Consider the following 17,887-nt stretch of genomic DNA (forward strand, 5'->3'; position numbering starts at 1 on the left):
GCTTCTCTTAAAGGCCCAGTGGAGTCAGGGGGAGGTTGGGAGATGGGGTGATGGTGGGGTGTGTGAAGAAGCCCCAGATGGGTTGATACCCTTTTCTGATATAGAACCTCCATGACAAACAAATCAACCTATGCATCATTTTTTGGTACTCAAGATCAGTAAAACTTGAAAAACTGTTCTCAAAGCATTTCTTTCTTTCTTTTCTTTTCTTCTTCTTCTTCTTTTTTTTTTTTTTTTTGGCTGCAAGTCTTGTAGGATCTTAGTTCCCTGACCAGTGATTGAATCTGTGCCCTTGGTAGTGAAAGCACGGAGGCCTAACCACTGGACCACCGGGGAATTCCCTCAAAGGGTTTCACTTCACCTTACCAAGGAAGATAAGAGCCACTGCCCACTGGACAGAGCAGGCGCAGGTGAGAGGGCAGCCTAGCTCTGAGTTCGCCCAGGCCTATCTGTGCCTCTTCCCAGCTGGGATCTGGTCCTGTTGCCCTCTGACAGCTCTGACTCTGTCACCATCCTCACAGGCCTCCCACTCTGCCTGAGAGGCAGACAAGATTCTGCCTGGGAACATCTTCTACGTGGCTAACAATTTGTGTGAAGCCTCAAACATGTAGAAGAGTACACTTGACCCTTGACCAACACAGGGATTAGGGGCACTGACATCCCCACAGTTGAAAATCCACATGTAACTTTTGACTCCTCAAAAACTTTACTGCTAATAGGCTACTGCTGACCAGAAGCCTTACTGATAATGTAACAGTCAGTTAACACTTATCTTGTATATGTACTATACACTGTATTCTTACAATGAAGTAACCTAGAGAAAAAAATGTTAAGAAAATCATAAGGAAAATACATTTACAGTACTGTACTGTATTTATTGATTCCACAAGTTTATGTTGTGTTTCTAAGATGAATTGTCTGCCTGTCAGTACCTATACCTACAACAATGCTATCGTATATGATACCAAACACTGTAGATGTTATGTGTATTACTAACAGTAGACATCAAAAATGGAAAGATAATATGAAAAAGAAATTCATACTTTTTTAAAGGTATAAAGATTCATGCATTGATAATGAAGAAGCAGCAATATGACTGCTTTATTGTAGCCCAGTGTAATCAACAGGATTGCTTCATGGTAGCCTAGCCTATACACTAATGAATAAATCGTTATACAACTGTCATGGCATACTGTATTACAGTCATATTCATAATACAGTATTGGAAACATTGTTACATTTTTTAAAATCCACCAATCTGTGACAATATGCTGATATGAAATTTTTCCAATTACAAGAGAGAGAGGCATACTGTAGCATAATGCGATTCTTTGAAAGCAAAGTTATAAAACAGTAAGAAAACTAACACATTATTAATTTTATATTAAATGTCACTCACTTTATGCCTACATAAGGATAGACTAGTATCCACATATATTTTATGCATTCATGACACACTGTTTTCTTAATTTCTTCAATATTTCTACGCTCCACAGCTCATCTGTCAATTTTTTCAAATTGTTGCAAATCTCCAAAATTTTTTCCAATATATTTATTAAAAAAATCCATGTATAAGTGGAACCACACAGTTCAAAACCATGTTGTTCAAGGGTCAACTATATTTTTCAAGAGCCTGGAACACTGTGTTACTAGCATTTAAGTCCCAACATTGTCACCTCACAGTTTTGGGGCAGCTTCCTTGAGAATGGGGACTGTGGGGCTGAAGGGCCTATATGCCTGTCCCTCCCCTGGCTCCTGGTTTTGTCTGAGATAAATATAATGAACACAGTAGGAATGAACACATGTTCCAAGTCTTTGTATTCCAGGTGAGCAACAAGAGAGTGACAGGCACCAAATGCCTATACATTAATAACAAGAATGACATGGCCACCCCCAGTTCCCCGGATACTGGAGCAGTGGCTAGTAGGGTTGAGGTCAACAGACAGAACATCTGCATCCCCAAACCCAGATCTACTTGGGAGCACTTCCTCTGCGACTTGCCTGGCTCCAGACCATCCTTGAGATGTTAGATGCCCCTTCCTCCAGTCCTCCCCCACAGTCCAGATGGGAGAGGCTGCCCCGCTTCTGGGCTTTTCCTACTCTTTCCTACCCCACCCCCGACCCCACCAGGCTTATCATCCTAAACTGTGCTTCTCCATCTGTCTTCTCTATTAGACTGAGCTTGGGGAGGAGGTTCACTCGGCACAGGTGTGCCCCAAGGAGGCCGCATACCTGCAGCATGGGCTAGAATTCTGAGGGTGCACAGGTTGAGGTTGTACAGGCCCCAGGGAAGGAGTACAGAGCTGGGTGGGACAGGAAGCTGGTCCTCTCCATCTGAGCCTACCCAGGAGGCTCCTTCCTGCACTCTGCTGAGGTGGACACGTGAAACTGATGACACTGCTTGGCCAGCCAGGAGCCCTGAGCTGCCTTCTGTATTGACAAAACCAGGCGGTGTGGTCAGGGCCACCAGTGAAAGTGCAAGTGAGGTCATGGGGAAGCTAAATCTGACACATTATGCAATGGAGAGGGTGACAGAGGAGCTAGTCATGATGATGGAGCCCTGGGTCCCTGCCAGTGATGGGCACCCAGAAACTCCACCAGGCCTATGGGGGTGAGTGACAGGAAGGAACAGGAGTGAACCTCTGGATGAATGGGCCCCAGGGGCCAGGACCACGGACATTGTGCCCCACTCTGAATGCATCTGGGCAACAGGCGGGACCAAGCCAGGCCTGCAGGGGTCTGTAGGACGGGGCCCAAGGACCCACTCTGAAACCCACAGGGTCTCTTCCTGCAGACCCCAGGCAGCAGTTCTGGGCTGGCTCTCCTGCCCCAGCTCTAGCAGGGCCTCCCTTGTGCCCACCCAGGGCTGGGCACCCTTAGTTCATTTCCCTTCGTGATCACAATCAGCCAGCCTGTGGAGGAAGCTTTCCCTGGGCTGGGTTGACACAGGTGCCTGGGGTGAGATCACTTCCTTACAGGGGGCCAGGCCTCTCCCAGGGGGTCAGGCAGGACTGTGGCCTGCAGGGGAGGAAAGGAGGGTTCCTGTGATTTCACCTGAAGCAACTTCTTTAGAGTCAAGGCAAACCTCAAAGGAGACTCCTGGAGGAGGCCCAGGCTCTGCCTGCTTCCCCTGAGAAGCTGCAGAAGCTCTGTGGAAGGTTCCCACCTGTCCTCCACAGGGGCAGCTGGGCAGCCCTTCTGAATCACATTTGCTTGGAGGAATGTGACTCTGTTCCTCGCACAAATGCACCATCCTTGCTCCCTTCCCAGCCCTTCATGGCCTCCTCCCATGGCCCCTTCACCTTGCCTCAGGGGCCTGCCTTTCTACACTCTAGCCCAGCGAAGCCTTGGATTGTCCCAACCTCCTCACCCTCTGACCCCTGGATGCCAGCCCCTCAAGGTCATTCCTAGCAGTCAGTTCATATTCCCCAACCATGCCACCCTCCATTCTTCAATGGCTGACTTGGCCTCCTATTTCCCAGGGAAGACAGAAGCCATTGTCCCCTCCTGCCACCAAACCCACTGCACCTTCCCAGACTGGGCCCACCCAGGCAGCCCTCCCCTGAGCTCTCTGTTCAGGTGGGCCTGTGATACCTGATGTCGGGAGCCCTCCCTGTGACCATCCCCCTCAGGCACTCACTACACTGGCCCAACATCCAGGTCTCTCACCTAGTCCCAGCTCATCTCCATCAGAGAGATACTCGAGTTTCCCTGCCTGGAAAGATCCTTCTCTGACCCCTTGACTCCTCTAGCTGCCTTTCTCTCCTTCTCTTCAGAATAGATCTTCAAAGAGCTGCCTGCCGTCTCTGTCTCACCCTCCTTCACTCCTCAGCCCACTACCACCGGCTTCTGCCCCCACCATACATTAAAACTGCTCTCCCAGAGGCTCCAGTGGCCTCCTTGTCAACAATCCCAGTGGCCACATCTTATCTTTACCCTATTGTCCCCCTCCTGCCACCTGGCATCACCTCCTAATTTGTCACTTTCCAGTGCTGTCATGGTGGGTGCTCAGCCTCTGGGGTCAGACAGACTTGCTTGCTTTCAGCCCTGGGCGATGTTGCTTCCTAGCTGCATGAACTCAACCTCTCTGAGCCTCAGTTTCCTCTTCTGTAAAATGGGGATCATAATCATCCCTGCCTCAGGCTCATTGTGAGGATTAAATGAATTAACCCATAAAAAGAACTCTGCCCGGCATTGGAAGTTAGCTGTTAGAGTCTTTACCTGCATCTGGTTTTCTCCATCCCCACCAGAATCAACCAGCTCCAGCCTTCCCACTATCTGTGGTCCAGACAACTTCCCCGCCTCTGCACTGGCCAACCTGCTGTCCTGATTCTTCCCAGCCATTCTCCCCACAGTAGCTAGACTGGGCTTCCTGGGACCCAAACCTTCCAGGGACCACACCTGTCACTGGCTGAAAACCCCACAATGCTTCCAGCGCTCCTAGCATGAAGCCTAAACCTCCTCCTCCTTTCATAGGCTTTATAACTATTTTTTAAACAAGAGGCAAACTACAAAGGTCAAGATTTACAATAACACTACTCAGAATTTTTCTTTGCTACAATACAACGTGAAGTCAGGACTGTTTAAGAAGGCTTGCAGGAATGTTCGGCCTCCATAGCTTTAAAATTCCCTCAAAAAGCTCATTTACATAAAAAAAGAGGTTTTTCTCTATAAGAAATCACATTTTTGTGTGTGTGTGCACAGGTCTCAAAATTCTTATATAGAATGTAATACCAAACCACAGTTGAGTATTTAAGCAGCCCTGGGTCTCTGGGACATGAACCCCCGCCCCTGCCTGAGTTGAATACTTTAAATCCGAACTTTTTTTTTTTAATTCTTATTTTTCTTCCACACTTTAAAGTTGAAATATAGTTAATGTACAATATTATATAAATTATAGGTGTACAGTACAGTGATTCACAAAATTTAAAACTTATACTCATTTATAGTTATTATAAAATATTGGCTATATTCCCCTTGTTGTACAACATATCCTTGTAGCTTATTTTATACCTCATAGTTTGTACCTCTTACTCCCCTACTTCTATATTGCCCCTCCCCGCTTTTCTCTCCTCACAGGTAACCACTAGTTTGTTCTCCATATTTGTTAGTCTGCTTCTTTTTTGTTATATTCACTAGCTTGTTGTATTTTTTAGATTCCACATATGAGTAATACAATATAGTATATCTTTCTCTGTTTGACTTATTTCACGTAGCATAATGCCCTCCATGTCCATCCATGCTGTTGCAAATGGCAAAATGTCATTCTTTTTCGTGGCTGAGTAACATTCCACTGGGTATATATATATATATATATACCACATTTTCTTTATCCATTCATCTGTTGATGGACACTTAGGTTGCTTCTATATCTTGGCAATTAAATCAGAGCTTCTTAAATGTCATGTGAATCACCTGAGGACCTGGTCAAAAGGCAATTTTTGAATCAGAAAGTCTGGGGTGAAGTCTGAGGGTCTGAACTTCACACAAGCCCCCAGCTGATGGTGAAGCTGCAGGTCCGAGGTCCAAGCTGAGTAGGAAGGCTTTACGTCTATCTCTGCCCACAAGATGGTGCATCTCTTAAGGAGAGGAACGGTATCTGCTTTATTCACAGTGCCTGCACAAAGCAAGTGCTTCGTAAGCTTGTTGAATGAATTGTTCTTAGTGGGTACCCAGTCCTAAGGCTCCCTACTTGTTTCTGTTGCCTCATTTCACTCATGCCTTTGAGACATTCCCCTTGCTTTTTGAGGATGCTCTGGGCCCAGATCCAAGGGCTGAGCTAGAAGCCACGTATATCGGCCACAGGCATTATTCTCATGACATTTCCTTGCATCACAGCCTCTTCACCTGCCTCTGCTGCAACCACATCTTGGTCCTTGTCTTCACCAGATCTCCATCTGCTCAGAAGCCTGAAACACCCAAATTCCCCCGCCTCAGCATAACCTCCTATCCTTCATCTCCCCACACGGATCATATCACACTGCACCCCAGCCCCTGGCATTTCCATCCTGTCTCTCTTCTCCCCCGCTGCCACAGCCCCAATCATCTCAAAGAACTCTTCCCCATGTCCCTGTTACACTTATCCCTTTACCAACACCCCCTGCCCTGGGCCTGTGTCAGGGCCTGACGTGCCCCATGGGGCAGCAGTTTACCTCTTCCTTCAGGGGCTGCCCTCTAAGCCCCCCACCTTCCTAGTTTGCCTGCTTCCCATCTGGCTGCTGCTTCTCTGATTCTTTGTGGACTCTCCCGTGGTCTATCCCTGCCCTCTGCCCTGTTCAGCAAACCCTTCCTTCTGGCCTGCATCTGCCAAATCACACTTCAGCACAGACTGGGATCCAGACCCCTGAGACACAACTCTCTCCTTTGGTCACTGGACCGCATCACCAGAGGCCCAGCATGAAACCTCTCTTCCTTTCCCTCGCCCTTCAGACCTTGTCAATCCCACCACCTAAACCTACCCAGGCTAGCCCCCTCCTCCTACTTCCCAGTGACATCTTCCTCAAGGGCCCCCATCAACGGGCCCCTGAGCCCAGCTCCTCTGTGCTACCAGAGGGACTGCCCAGGGCCTGCAGCCAGGCCTCCACCAGGGGCTAACATCCCACAGCACAGGGCAGACCTGGGCTGTGCTATTATCACACCAATATGAGAATGGGCGTCTGGTGCCTGAGCTTCATCTGCCACCCACCAGGAACAGAGAGTGTAGAGGAGAAGCTGCCCAAAGCCCGGGAGGCAAACCACTGGGGGCTTTAACACCAGTAATTCAGTGCTAGGAGTGGGTATCAAGAGATGTGCTCTCAGTGGACGAGCCCACAGGTGGATGGTTAGCCATGTGACCGGCTGCCAGACAAACTCTTGCCTGTTCCACTGGGCCTTCACCTGGCCACCCATGCAGAACCAGGCAGTGCCAGGTGGGGCGGGCAGCAGAGGGTCAGGGCTGTCCAGGGGATGGCAGGACCAGGTCCCACTGGGCAGGAGGCTCAAGGGAGCTCAGAGTCAGGGGGCCGCTCCCCTGTCAGACAGGTCCTTTTACCTGTCCCCACTCTGCCCAGTGACCTGCCTGTCTCTTAGCCTCCTTGGCAAGATGAGGAGATACCCTGTAAGTAATTTTTTTTTCCAAGTTTCACTGATTTTGAGTACTAAAAAGTGATGAATAAGTCTGTGGTTGGCTACGGAGGTTCCATGTCAGATAAAGATTCTTCTGAAGCCCGCCCGCCACACCCCCGCTCGCCCGCGGCACGGGCCTGCTGCATAAAAGACGGCGGCTGTCTCAGACACTTCATAATGCCACGAAAGACCCGTACAAGACAGAATCCATCCTGCCAGCCCAAACATGCGCAGCCTGCCCATCCTGCATTGGCTCCTGTTCCTGCTCGCACTCCACACCCCTCAGGCACAAGGGGCACCGGTCAAGACACCAGGAACCCAACAATGCTATGTACTCAACCTGATCCGGGAAATTATAAATGAGCTAGACAAGCTACCTGTGGCTTCAGAAGTGAGTAGCTGGGATAAGGTTGGCAAGGGGCAGGGAAGGGCTGGCAGGTGCCTCAGGCCAACAGGACTCATGGGCTCTCTCCCTCTGCCCCTACAGGACTTCTTGAACTCAAACGAAAAGAGGAGGCTGATGGTAAGAGTTCAGCCCCACTCATGGGTGCACTTGGGTGGGTCCCCATTCACCTCCTGCCTGGGTGACCTCAGGCATGTCACTTCACCTTGACTAGCTTCGGTGTTTTCATCTGTAAATAGGGTTAACAGCACCTGTCTCAGTGGGGTTGTTGTGAGGATTAAACGCACACTGTGTGTCAAGTTCCCAGACCAGCGTCTGGTGCTTAGCAGCTGCTCAATACATTTCCCCTGTCATGGCTATAATAATGAAAATGATTTTTTTTAAATTACAAAATGAAAAGGCAGTTCTAGGTGAACAATATCACAGGTTTTAAGCTCAGTTTTCGGTGGAGCATCCTCTGGGCTGGCAGACTAAAATTTCCCTCAGGATCATGTTCGCTTCCCTCCTTTTCCTTGAATAATTGTCGTATTTTCAACTCTGATCAGCCCTAGTTATCATCATTTATAGCTATTTTTCCTAAAGTGGTTATCTCACTTTTGCTTGCATGGCATTATTTGGGTAAAACAAGAGGTGGAATCTGTCCTGAGTTTACTGGCCATTTGTATTCCCCCTCTCTTAGGCACTCACAGTTCACACACTGCACCTGTTTCCATGCTGGGGCCTCTGTGACTGTCTTCCTGATTTCTAGGAGCCCTTAATTCAGTCAAGGCCTCTTGCTGCAAATATTATCCTTGGCCAACCCTTTGCCTTTTTAGAGCCTGTTTTGGGAAATTTTTTCTCCCCAAGTTCAGAAAGATCCCCCCAGGCCCTTCATGCAGCTCACAGGAGCCAGGGGATGTGGGTGACATAAGGCTTGCCTGGGGTGTGCACTCACCTCTAGGCCTGTGCCCTTCAGAGCAGTTCAGGGACCCACCTGGGGCAAGAAGGGGACAAGGAGGGGATTGCCCAGGCATGTCCCTGAAAGCACGCTTGGAAAACTGTGGGGATGACTTCAGCCCAGCCATGGGAAGGACACTCTCCAACCTTTCCCCACTTACATGAATTCTTTGTCCCCTTAGAAAACAAGCCTCTGGAGGCCAAACCTGGAAAAATTCCTGACATTTGCCACAAATTCCCTTGGAGAGGATTCGAAAATCACGAAAAATCTTAAGGTATGTGAAGCTGTCAAGGGTTTTGTCATCCCTGCCTTGGCCCTGCCCTGCCTCTGGGGAGGAGGGTAGCAGGTCCTGCTTCTTTTCCAGGCAAGTCTCTGACTGTCTGCTTCTGTCTCTTCCCACAGGAAATCCAGCCAATCCTGCCCACAACCATGACCACGGTAAGTTGCCCCCTAGATGTCCCTGCAGGTGATGGCCTCAGCTATGACCTGACCCCAGCCTGTCATCCACCTTCCAACCTGGCTCCATCTAATGCCACCTTCTTGGTTTCTTCACAGGAAGAGCCAATCCTTATTGAGAAGGATAACCTGGGTGATTTCCGGGTGAAACTGAAGGAATATCTGTCTGCCATTAGAGACTCTCTGAATTGTAAGAACACACAGAGCCCTAACGTCTGAAGTCCGAAGCTCAACTCCCTCCCTGGAGCCTCGGAACGTCAGTAACAGCAGATGTCCTAAGTTTCTTGGATGTCTCTCACATAGTCCGGGACTGGAAGAATTTCATTTTCTCCTGTGGAGTCAGATTAATTGTTAATTACCTAATTCCTGAAATGTGCAGCCCCCATTTGTCCTTCTGTGATTATTCTCATTTTTATTCTATTGAGACTATTTATTTATGTATTTATTTATTACTCTGTGCAATGTATTTATTTAGCAGAGGTATTTATTTTAGCAGAGGAGCCATGTCTTGCTCCTTCTGAACAAAATTCAAGATGGGGACTTCGGGGCATGTTCATTTGTACCTCAGGTTTTAAACTGGTTTCTATATATCTGTGAAAATAAACCACACTTTCTGAACAAATGCTTTGTTGCTAGTGTCTCATTTTTACTCAGGTCTTAGTAACTCTCTTGCCTGATGATTTAACACACCTCCCTACCACCAGATGGGCCTTGAACCCACACCCTGGCAATCTGTGGTCCACTGGGGAGCCAGATTGAGTTTTAGAAAATGCAAATATGACCATGTTGGTTTATACTTCATTTTCCAGTCCTCAGGGTCTTCTGGACCTTGTCCAGATCATTAGGATAGCATAAAAGGCCTGCTTCCACCCAGTGCTTCTATTTCCTTTCTCCCACAGCTACCTACCTCCTTGATGCTCCAGGTAACAGAAGCGCTGTGGCTTCCTAGAGGAACCACACACCTTGCTTCCTACCTCTAAACCTTTACCCACACTGTAACCTCAGCCTCGCATGCCCTGATCCTGACTCAACATGCCCAGGTTCATTTAAAGAAGCTGTTAACTACTTGAAGTAACAAGTAACACTCTGATTATTTAAAGAGCCCTTTTCCAGCATGTTTTCTAATGCATAGTCATTAAAGGGATGAATAAAGGTAGAGAAAAAGAAGGTGCAATGTAGTTTTTGAATTAGATCAGACTGAAATCTTTCTTATTAAAGTAGACAAGAAATAACATAATAAAGACAAGTCAGACAAAAACAGTCTCCTGTATCTTATAAAGGATGCGAAAATGTGTGCAGTAATTCTTTTTTTTTTTAATTTACTATAAAATGTCTGTGCTTAGGGGGATTTGGAATCCTATTGAAAAAGAAAAAATGAATACACGGAGGAAAACAAGACCAGCTCAAATGTTGCATACCTCTGGGTTATCCACACTACTCCAGGACAGAGCTCTTCTCTGAAACAGGTGCGTAGGCAGGGACCCACTGGAAGGACAGCCAGTGTGGCCCTGAGGTGGCACAGACTGACCTGAATGATGGAGACTGGGGCATCACTGAATGTGGCTTCAGTCTGCCACCTGACTGTTGGGAGTCCCACTGACCCTTTAGCTCTGAGTGCCTCCCTCTCTGGTTCCCCTGCACCCTGCCCAGGTGCACTTCCTCCAGTCTGGGGGTTCAGGGGAGAAGAGGCAGAGCAAACTTTCCTGTCACCATGCTAAGGAGTAATGTCATCCTCTCTGACTCCTCACAAGTCCCTTAAGAGCTTTGGGTGCTGAACACCTATGTGTCAGGCCCTCTACTGGACACTGGGAATATGGCAGTGACTAGACAGATGGAAAGTATCCAGGGAGCTTGCTTTAGATTGAATGGCCTGGGAAGGTCTTTCTGAGGAGGGGACATATAGGTTGAAACCTGAATGACAAGAAAGTGCCAGCCATGCAGCAATCAGGGAGGAAAGAACTCTGGAAAGAGGGAACAACAGCCAGTGCCTGGAGACTGAAATGTGCTGAGAGCACTCATGGAACAGAAGGAAGAGCCCACAATTCTCCCTCAGTTTCTCTCCCTTCCCTCCTCAGGCTTTATAAAAATTCAAAACCTACATTGGTGTGTATACTTTTTTTCCTGAAAATAAAAACCTCATGAAATTGTCATAGTGTACACATTTTTTTCTTTTTTTTTATTGTCTACATACCAGAGTTTTTTAAATGCTGTATTTTAATTGTTCACATTTTATTTTAAAAATATTACTTAGAATTACCTTGTGCTTAAAAATGAATATACTGTAGAAAAGAGACATTCTCATTTATTATTGATGAAAGTGTAAAATTTTCAAACTCTTTGAAAGGTAAGCTGCTATTATCTACTTAAATGTGATAGGCATACCTTGTGATTATTTGTTATATACATACATGTGTATATATGAGCACAAATAATTATTACTCTATTGATATGTTTTATAATAATAATCTATATGTCCTTTAATAGATAATTTGTTAAATAACATAGTTATGAAGTGGATGCTATCTGGTTTCTGACTATAGGCACATTTATGTATTTGTCTAGCTATCTACCTCCCTCACTTTATATCTGTATATTTTGTTATAAAATTAACTACTTCATGGTTAAGAATGGGAAAAAAGAAAGATATAAAACAGTGTGAAACGATCTACCATTTGTGTTAATAAAAAAATTCTTTAAAAACCCCCAAAACCCCAAACCACAACCTGTGTTAGTGGCGAATGACTGCAGGAGGTGGGGGTCAGTGGTCAGGTCAGACAACACAGACTTGGTGCAGAAAGATCAGAGGACATGGAGTATAGGCAGGACCTGGGTGGAGGTGACATGCTTGAGAATGGGGTGGGCCTTTTCAGGTTTCCTGGGGGCTTTTCATTGCCCTTCTTGTACAGCAGTTCAGCCTGCTTCAGGCTGAAGTGGGACAAACATGAGCCCAGCACACTCAGGCTCATCCTTGACCCCAAACCTCAGACCCTGCCTGGGTCTAACACAACCAGGCCCAAGCACGGCCCTGGTCCTGGGGCCCAGAACCAACAGGTGCTCAGTTCCCAGTCAAGTTAGGGTATTTTCACATCATGTCCATCTGCCTTCAGGGAGAGGGCTGATGACTCCATGACCCAACAGGAGGCCCTGGGGTGCTTGAGTCTCTCCTGAAGGTCTTTTTTCAGAGCCTGCCCAGACTGTCCTTAGTGCCAGGTCTATAGGTCCAGTTGCCACAAGGGGGCACCAAAGCCCCATCATAAGTCCCACAATGTCCAAGTGAAGGCCAAAGTTCCCACCTTCCCAAATCCAAGGTGCTTCTTCAGCAGGAAAGTAGATAACCTCAATCAGGAATTTTATTTTTTAATTTTAAAAATATTATGGAAAAGAATCTGAAGAAGAAAAAAATATATGTATATGTATATAAAACTAAAACTGAATAACTGCTGTCACCTGAAACACTGGAAATCAACTATACTTCAATTTTTTTAAATTATTGTTTTTTTACTGCGAGGGCAATATGAGAGAGCATAGATGCGCTTTACTGATAAATTTTGAAATACAGAAAAATAAAGCAAAGAGAAATTTCCAGAAAGGCAAACGCCTGAGGAGAGAACTCAGAGAGGCATTGCCCACCTCCCTCCATGCTGCAAATCCTCTTGCTCCAGGAAGGGGCTCTGCTCCTCCCACCCTGGCCTTGAATCTGCATTTGACTGAGTTCAGCGAACACCCTGAGAACCCTCCACAGCTTACCCAGGCTGGGGCAGGGGATTGGGGAGACACTGAGTCAGGCCTCCGGGGGCCTCTTGGCCATGTCCAGTTGGCCCAGGATGGTGTGGGAGGGGTTACTACATACAGAGCCATGGATGGATGGGTGTGGATCTCGTCAGAGGTGCTTCTCTCAGGAGGTAATGCACAGGGAGCTTGATAAAGGAGTAGGAGTTCATCAGGCAGCCAGAGGTGCAGAGAAGGACGTCAGGCAGATGGCACCAGGAAGTAAGGGTGTGGAGGTCTAAGAGCATAGGGTGAGTTGGGGGTCACAGGAGAGTTTAGGCAGTTTATAGGGCCACAGTGTGGGTGCCAGGTGGCCAGGTAGAGACAAGTCCCCCAGAGCTCCCTTGGTCAGGGAGCCCCAGGCACCTCTGGGTCTCAGCCTGGTCCCTCGCCATTCCTCCCTCTCTTTGCCTAGCCTAGCCCAGCCTGGCCTGGACACTGTAGAGACAGCAAGACTAGACAACCATGCCTGAGGAGTCGGGGGTGTATGGAGGGGGAGGGATAGGATGGGGCTACATCACTGTTTTTAATGCCAACAGGAAAGAGCCAGGGCAGAGGGAGAGAAGCTGGAGGAAAGAGGGGCCAGCCAAGCAGAGCCGGATCCCTGGGGCCATGGTGGGAAGGAGGGAGGGAGAGGCAGAGGTTGTGTGGGCCAGAGTGGAGGGTTGAGTGAGTTCTCACCATGGGCTGGGATCTCAATTTTCTCCTTGAAAACCTCAGGTCAGGCTCATGGAGGGGAAGATGGATCAGGCAAAGGGACTCAGAATCCCCTCAATGACCAGATGAAGTCTATGACTGCCTTCATTTTACATATGAAAAAAAAATGAGGCACAGAGAATATGACTCCAGAGCCTCTGAATCCTCAAGCCACAGTGTTTTGGCCAATGCCCACTGAAGCAGAGGAGCCCTTTAAGTCTGGTTTAGGGCCTACCTGGGGTCTCCTCCTTGACTGGACCCAGGCCTCCAGAAGTACCTACTGGCTCCAAGACCTCCTGGTTTCAGCTCCAGGGGCGCACAGCACAGCCGTGGTGCCTCAGCTCCATCCTCCATTCATTGAATCACCACATGTTTATCGCCAAAATCCTCTACATGCACATTTGTCCCTTCTCCTACCCAGCACCCTCCACATATGCACACACACTGGGCTTAGATCCAGGCTTGTTCCCATACCCACACCTCATGGAGTTTCTGGGAGAGAGACCACTGGCTCACAGCCACCCCCTACCTTGACTGGTAGTCAAGGCTTCCTCTCTCCTACCCAGCTCCTCAGAGATCCCAGACTCAACTTCCACCTCCAGCCTTGGCTCATGCTGTGGCCCTCCAGGAGCCCTCCCTACTCCCCAGGGTCCACAGAATCCCAGCCTGAGGCCTTCTCGCCTCCTCCTCAGACAGGCGCCCTTGACCATGCTGCCCCTGGGACTTCCTTCAGCAGACAATGGGCAAGTGTCTCCACTCACCCTGCCCTGGAGGGCACCACATGGGCCACGCCAGAGATGAAGTGGTGCAGCCAGGGACAGAAGACTGTGACAGTGAAGATGTGTACCTCTGAGGAGAGCTGTGCCAGGAAAGGAGTGTGGCTGTGCCCGTACCTGTACCCAGGTGGGAAGCACGGGGTTGTAAGAGCATCTGGTACTGGGGCACTGGTGGCAGAGTGCTGGCAGTGAGGGTCCACATCTGGGGGTGATGCTGGTAGGGTGCTCCTTCTCCTTCTGCGGTTATCTGTCCTGACCCCTGTGGGGAAAAGGACCAGGGCTCCCTTGAGCATGGTAATAAAACAATGGATCCCTCAGAGGGGCTCTGAGCCTTGAACGGGGGTGGGGGAAACACTTTGGCCAAGCCCACCCCACATCAGTGAGCATCCAATAAATGTGACTCTGTTCTCCCCAGGCTGAGGGCCGGACTCAATGGCTGCTTTTTCCTACAAGGCAAGGCCCTGGGCCCTTGGCAGGGCCACCTCCTCCTACCCAGGACAGGGGGCAGGACTAGGGAGGAAAGTGCTCTGTAGCCGTGTGGTCAATTGGCTCTTTCCAGGAAAATCCATTTGACTGAGTCATTTCCAGTCTGCTGACCTTGAATACCCAGGCTGCCTGGCAGGGTTTGCCTCCTGGGGCTGGGTGTAGGGCAGTGTTGGGGTACTGGGGAAAGGTCTGCACAGGAAACCTTTAAATCCACCCTTACCAGAAGCCTCTACCAGCTAAGCCTGTGGCCAGGGAGGCAGAGAGCTGGTGTGGCCTCTCTGAGATGGAAGGTGACTTTCCTCCTGGAAATGAGTTGTCACAGCTCAGACAATTAGTCAACAAACTTTTCCTATCTGCACCAAGCCCTGTGCTGGGGAGGAGGAGGACGGGACCCTCCCACTGGCCCTCCATCTGGCCCTGAAGACTTTCAGTCTTGTAGGGGAGCAGTGGACCCTCCCATTGTATGGTCCAGGCTGGGATGGGGGGAATTCAGAGCTGAGGAATCTCAAGGAACCACTTGTCCCAGCTTGGTGGTCCCAGGGGCCAGAGACTTTTCCTGGGAGATGCTGCCTCCCAGTGCTTGCTGAAGGGGCAAGTAGAGTCAGGTGGGCAAGTCAGGCTGTCAGAGGGAGGAGGAGGATAGGACAGGGGGAGAGTGTTTGGGGCACAGACAGGCAGAGAGTTTTAGGAACAGGTATGGTGAAGAGGAGGCAGGTTACAAAGTGTGCTGTGGAGTGCAGGCGAGAAGAGTTAGAACTACTCTCCATGTGTCAAAGGTGAGGACCCAGGGGATGAAAAAGCAGGTCTGCAGGGTCTAAGGGCCCACAGGAGGGTTCGACGGTTCAGAGGCTACCTGTGTAGGAGACAGACTGGGAGCAGTGCCCGTTCACGTGATGGCTAAGGCCACAGAGTGTTATTCGGGAAGAAGAGCTGAAGGCCAGGACAGCAGTGTTCAGGGGCCAGAGGCATGATAGCTGGGCAAGAGACTGGCCAGTGGCCAGTGGTCCTTGGAGAGTAGGAAAGGAGGAGCAGGAGCCACAAGGAGAGGTCCACACCAGCAGGGTGGCCTATGGGCATTGAAGTTGGCACACGAAGGATAGGAGTCCATGGGTTTGGCAGTGAGGTTTGTGGGGAGCCACACATCTTTCTTCTGGAAAGATGACATCAGAGCTGAGGTCATGACATGGGCAGGCATTCCTAGATTGCATGGCATGGAAAGTGACAGCGATAACATCGAGTGGGTGTGCTAAGGCGAGGGTGGGGGGTGAGGACCCAGATGGGCAGTGTGACTCCTTTTTGGCACGTTTCCCACAGGGTCAGGAGAAAACCCTCTGGAAGGGGTTTCCTATGGGTGTCCCTCCCACTGACTCTGGGGAAAATTTGGGGCTTGTGGCATCCCCGGAATCTTTTTCACAGGGGAAGTTATGAAGGGGAAGGAAATGGGCCTGAGTTCCTCACATCCCATGGGACCTCTGCACAGGCATCTCAGCTGATCTCACCCTCCCTGGGCCTGCCACCCCTTGTCTTCCCTGGGGACCTGAGGACCAGGAGACCAGTGGCCCACCCAGTCCACACTATCATTGATGACAGAGATGGGATTTGAACCCGTATCTGTTCCTGCTCCCCTGATGTCTTCTAACTCAGGGATCAGAAAGCCAGGAAATGCTGGTCACCTGGGTAGACCAGCAGAGGGATGTCCCCCTCAGGGCAGCTGTAAAGGGAGACTCCTCCAGGTGTGGGCAGGGAAGCTAGAGTGTCCTGTTACTGTCCCCAGGAAGTCCTGGGAGCCAAAGGCACAATTTCCCCAGCAGAGCCTGCCATCCAGGCATCTCTGTGTCTCAGGCTTGGACTCTCTACCGTTGATCCCTGGGTAGCCCAAGAAAGTTCCTTCTCCCTGATCCTCAACTCCCTCATCTGTACAATGGGTTTAATTATTTCTGCCTCACAGAGGAAATTGTTGCTTGTCCCAGGAAACTTTGTGGGGGAATCCTCCCAGGGAGGAGGTAGTGCTTCAACCTTTCTTCTCCTCTCCCCACCACTTTGGGAGGTTTCTAAAGCCCAAACTGGGCAGAGACTCAGCCTTACTGGAAGTTTCAGGGATAGCTACCCTTTGCCCAGCTGCAGACCTAGATAGCATCTTTCTGGACAGATGTAGTAAGGTGGAGAGCCCAACCACCACCCAGATTCAGAGCTCATGGGGTCCTGCATCACCCTCAGGAGAACCCAGTGAATGGCTCGTCCTTCCTGAGAGGGGTTTCTGGTCACCTCAGGCCATACCATACACACAAAGCTACATCTTTGACCTTTGTGGTTGCAGCTCCAGTTGGAGCTTTCCTGCATCTCATCTAAGTCTCCAGAGATGCACCTCAAAAAGGCCAGGCTGTCCAGAAGAGCAATTCTTGTCCTGCTCTCTGGGTATCCCCAGACCGCTGGCACTAGTGAATCCTGATTGGTCTGGGAGGACCTGAGGGTGGTTAACCCCCAACCATGTGTGTGTGGACTCTACATCCATATAGCCCAGCTTCCAGGGAGCTGGAGGTGTGGCCGACCTCACAGGCCCCTGCACTCAGAGCTCACTTCTGGTGCTCATGTTGGGTAGGTGGTAGGGAGGACAAGGCCCAGACTCATGGGCACAGTGTTAAGGGTACCAATCAAGATGTGCACAGAGAATGAGCCAGGAGGGGGCGGTCATGAAATGAGAGTGAAGCAAGTTAAGAGAAGGCCTTGAGGGGACTCACTGGGTGTGTGGGTTGGGGGTGGGAGGTGAATGAGGAACCTCTGACATCGGGGTTCTGGTTCAGGCAGCTGGGTGGACAGCAAGGCCACTTGCTGTGATGGGGGAGACCCAAGGTATCAGAAAGGTTTGGGGAGCCAGTCCAGACTGGACTGGATGTGGCAAGTTTGAGAGGCCAGGGAAACTTCAGAAGACTCAGTTGTGGCCACATGGGCCCAAAGGTAGGAGAGAAGTCATGGCACAAGACATCTGGAAGTCACTGGTGAAGAGGAAGTTCCCAGCACCAGAGCACTGCACAGAGCGAGCCAGGCCTTGGGTAGTGCCCAGGGATGCCAACTTTAAGGCAGAGCCAAGGATAATGAGATGTCTTCACTTCACTCCTTGGTTCTTGGAGCTTCCTTGCTGTTTCCCAGGATCCAACAACTGTACACTCAGGAAATGACACTCCAAGGGCGGGTGTGCACCAGGCCTGCCCTCCCCCAACCTATGCCTCCCACCCGCCCAGAGGACTTCCTCCAGGGTTGGAA

The 17,887-nt window shown here is 49.6% G+C and overlaps 1 protein-coding gene across 1 annotated transcript; it reads left to right on the forward strand.

The window, feature by feature from the left end:
- Positions 1-7,330: 7,330 nt before the first annotated feature.
- Positions 7,331-14,332, forward strand: IL3 (interleukin 3). Its single transcript, XM_065873686.1, has 5 exons — positions 7,331-7,495; positions 8,626-8,718; positions 8,847-8,882; positions 9,000-9,090; positions 14,013-14,332. Exons 1-5 carry the CDS (start codon positions 7,331-7,333, stop codon positions 14,330-14,332), a joined length of 705 nt encoding a protein of 234 aa, XP_065729758.1.
- Positions 14,333-17,887: the final 3,555 nt, after the last annotated feature.

This window comes from Phocoena phocoena, chromosome 3 (genome assembly GCF_963924675.1).
Source record: "Phocoena phocoena chromosome 3, mPhoPho1.1, whole genome shotgun sequence".
Lineage (NCBI taxonomy): Eukaryota > Metazoa > Chordata > Mammalia > Artiodactyla > Phocoenidae > Phocoena > Phocoena phocoena.

Coding starts and splice junctions, on each gene's coding strand:
- IL3 (XM_065873686.1), top strand. CDS start 7,331: ATGCGCAGCCTGCCCATCCTGCATTGGCTCCTGTTCCTGCTCGCACTC. Junction 7,496..8,625: donor AGCTACCTGTGGCTTCAGAA/GTGAGTAGCTGG, acceptor TTGTCCCCTTAG/AAAACAAGCCTCTGGAGGCC. Junction 8,719..8,846: donor AAATCACGAAAAATCTTAAG/GTATGTGAAGCT, acceptor CTCTTCCCACAG/GAAATCCAGCCAATCCTGCC.